This window comes from Poecilia reticulata, linkage group LG17, assembly GCF_000633615.1.
Source record: "Poecilia reticulata strain Guanapo linkage group LG17, Guppy_female_1.0+MT, whole genome shotgun sequence".
Classification (NCBI taxonomy): domain Eukaryota; kingdom Metazoa; phylum Chordata; class Actinopteri; order Cyprinodontiformes; family Poeciliidae; genus Poecilia; species Poecilia reticulata.
In genome coordinates this window covers 13,626,950-13,629,415 of record NC_024347.1, presented here as the reverse complement: position 1 = coordinate 13,629,415, position 2,466 = coordinate 13,626,950, and the positions used below count along the sequence as shown (strand labels likewise).

Genomic DNA, 2,466 nt, shown 5'->3' with positions numbered 1-2,466 from the left:
GCTCCAACCAACCAAGCGCCCTCCAATGTGACTAAACCCCAGCCTGTACCCACAGGTGGGGCTCATCCCCCAACAGCACAAAGCAATGCAACTGCTGGGCCCCAGGTTCCAGCTCCAACCATCCAAGCGCCCTCCAATGAGACTGAACCCCAGCCTGTACCCACAGGTGGGCCACATGCTACAACTGCACAAGGCAATGCTACTGGTAGGCCTGAAGTTCCAGCTCCAACCAACCCAGCACCTTCCCCTGAGACCAGTTTACAGTTTCCAAATTCAACTACATCACAAATGCCTAAAATTCCACCCACAAGTGAATCGCAAGTACCAACATTGAGGCCGAACCTTTCCACTAATTCTACAAAGAGACCCCAGCAAACTGTTCCACAACCAGAAGCGCCACATGTTTCAAGTAAATTACTTGCATTTTTATATGAACAATATCTGTAATTGTTTATGTTCAGAGTCGGACTGAAAGTTGACATGTCTTTCAGCACCCTCTTGTGCAGAGAACAGTCACTACACCACTTGCATTCCTGCATGCAGCCCTACATGCAAAAACCTGACTGGTCCACCATACTGCAGTTCAGAGATTTCTTGTGCCTCAGGATGTGTATGTGATGATGGCTTTGTACAAAAAGGGAGCATCTGTGTGCCTGTACAAAAATGCGGATGTATTGACAGGAATGGTGAAACTCACCAGGTAAGTAACTTTAAATGTCACTAAATTTGCTTCCATAGCAATGTGTATATTGTTCTAAGATTGAATGTCATTTTCCAGTTCARTGAAGTATGGTACACCAGTCATTGCAAGCAGAAATGTGAGTGTGAAGAAGATGATGGAGAGGGAAAGGTTGACTGCAAAGACAAAAATGGGTGTGAAGATGATGCTGTGTGCATTCAGCTTGAAACGGGCAAATATTATTGCAAGTCTACAGGTAAGGCACGAAAATTCCTTAACTCTCAAAATGTTGTCAATGCTCCCAACTTTTTTTTTTTTGTGATGTTTACAGACTTTGGTGAATGCACCATCCAGGGAGTCCCACAGTACCAAACATTTGATAAACTGAAACATGATTTCAGTGGGACAAACTTGTATGTGCTGGTGAGGACCAAAAATCTGCCAAAGAATCTCCCAGAAATCTATATAGAGGGCACAAATGCATGCACTGATGACAGCAGTGAGGAGATGGAGAGAAGTGAAATCAGTGGAGAGGATAATGAGGAGCACAAACGAAGATTGCAGGAGCTTAAAATTAAAGTCTACAACCACACTGTAGAGCTCAAGCACAAGAGGAAAGTGTTCGTAAGTATCAAAGCCATAACTCGTTTGACGAGCGTTACAAATTTCTAGTCTACTACTAGGAAAATAATGCTGTATGGATATTTTTATATTTCTAGCTTCTCAATTTTTTTTTCTCCTTCTTGCAGGTGGATGGAAAAAGAATTAAAGCTCCAGGTTCAGCAGCTCCTGGCCTTGAGATCCAAATGCATTCTTCTCGCGTCCACCTAAAGACAGATTTTGGCCTTTTGGTGGAGTTCAGTGGACACTGTAAAGCTGGTAATGAATCTTTAACCCGATGGGTGAGCCACATCTCAATTCTGTTTACTTATGCAGACCTTTTTTGTTCTGTAGATATCATTCTGCCRTTCCTTTATAAAAGGAGAGTGGAAGGCTTGTGTGGAAACTTTGATGGCCGAAAGACGAATGACAAAGTGAAACCAGATGGAACTATTGCCAAGAATACACAAGAGTTTGGCGAAAGCTGGAGAGTGCATATCTAGGACTACACTTTCATGTTGCAACATTGTAAAAACATCCTTGGAAGTAGTGTGATACTGTGCCTTTTAAATTTTCAGACTGGCTTTGCTATGAATGTTCCATTTCCTTTGATYAATGTTTATCTGCATCTTTATCTTGTGGTCAATTGTAAAAGTTTGCTGTTCATGGTATTAAAATACTGATTTGAATTAATGTCATAGTGTATAAATGCAAGAAACATGAATGTGTAAATGTAACAGTGTACAGTAATGTGCATTTCAGATGCAGTATGCTGATTTCTGRCACTTCAGTTTAATAAACTAAGAAGAATGGTCATTTGTCTGTTTACTATCTGCTGTTGGCAATCTTTCTCTGGAGACTGAACCTGTAGAACTAGAATGTCKGCATGAAAGTATTTTAAATGTGCTGTTTTAAGGTGACTCGTAAACCTTCAGACTCTGTCAGAGAAATGGCTTTGCTCCTGCTTTACTTTTTTCTTGTCTCTGGTGAGCTTTATTTCTATAATGGTGAGTTGAAAAACATTCTGAAAACTCCTGAATCAAGGTTTCTTACTCTTAATTCAGAATGGAACTTGTCATGTTTTAAACAATTGGTGCAGGAGTGACTTGTCATGACTTTAATTGTAACATTTTGTCTTTTTAGATGAAGGTATAGCAAAGGCCAGCACAACACTGGCTTTTTTTTTT

The 2,466-nt window shown here is 40.7% G+C and overlaps 1 protein-coding gene across 1 annotated transcript in view; it reads left to right on the top strand.

The window, feature by feature from the left end:
* Nucleotides 1-2,095, top strand: part of LOC103479423 (zonadhesin) — an 11,786-nt gene extending 9,691 nt beyond the window's left edge. The window contains exons 25-30 of the mRNA XM_008433830.2: nucleotides 13-409; nucleotides 492-700; nucleotides 779-935; nucleotides 1,011-1,303; nucleotides 1,429-1,558; nucleotides 1,634-2,095. Coding sequence (XP_008432052.2) covers nucleotides 13-409; nucleotides 492-700; nucleotides 779-935; nucleotides 1,011-1,303; nucleotides 1,429-1,558; nucleotides 1,634-1,782 — 1,335 coding nt within the window. The 3' untranslated portion in view covers nucleotides 1,783-2,095. The remainder of the gene's footprint in view (nucleotides 1-12; nucleotides 410-491; nucleotides 701-778; nucleotides 936-1,010; nucleotides 1,304-1,428; nucleotides 1,559-1,633) is intronic.
* Nucleotides 2,096-2,466: the final 371 nt, after the last annotated feature.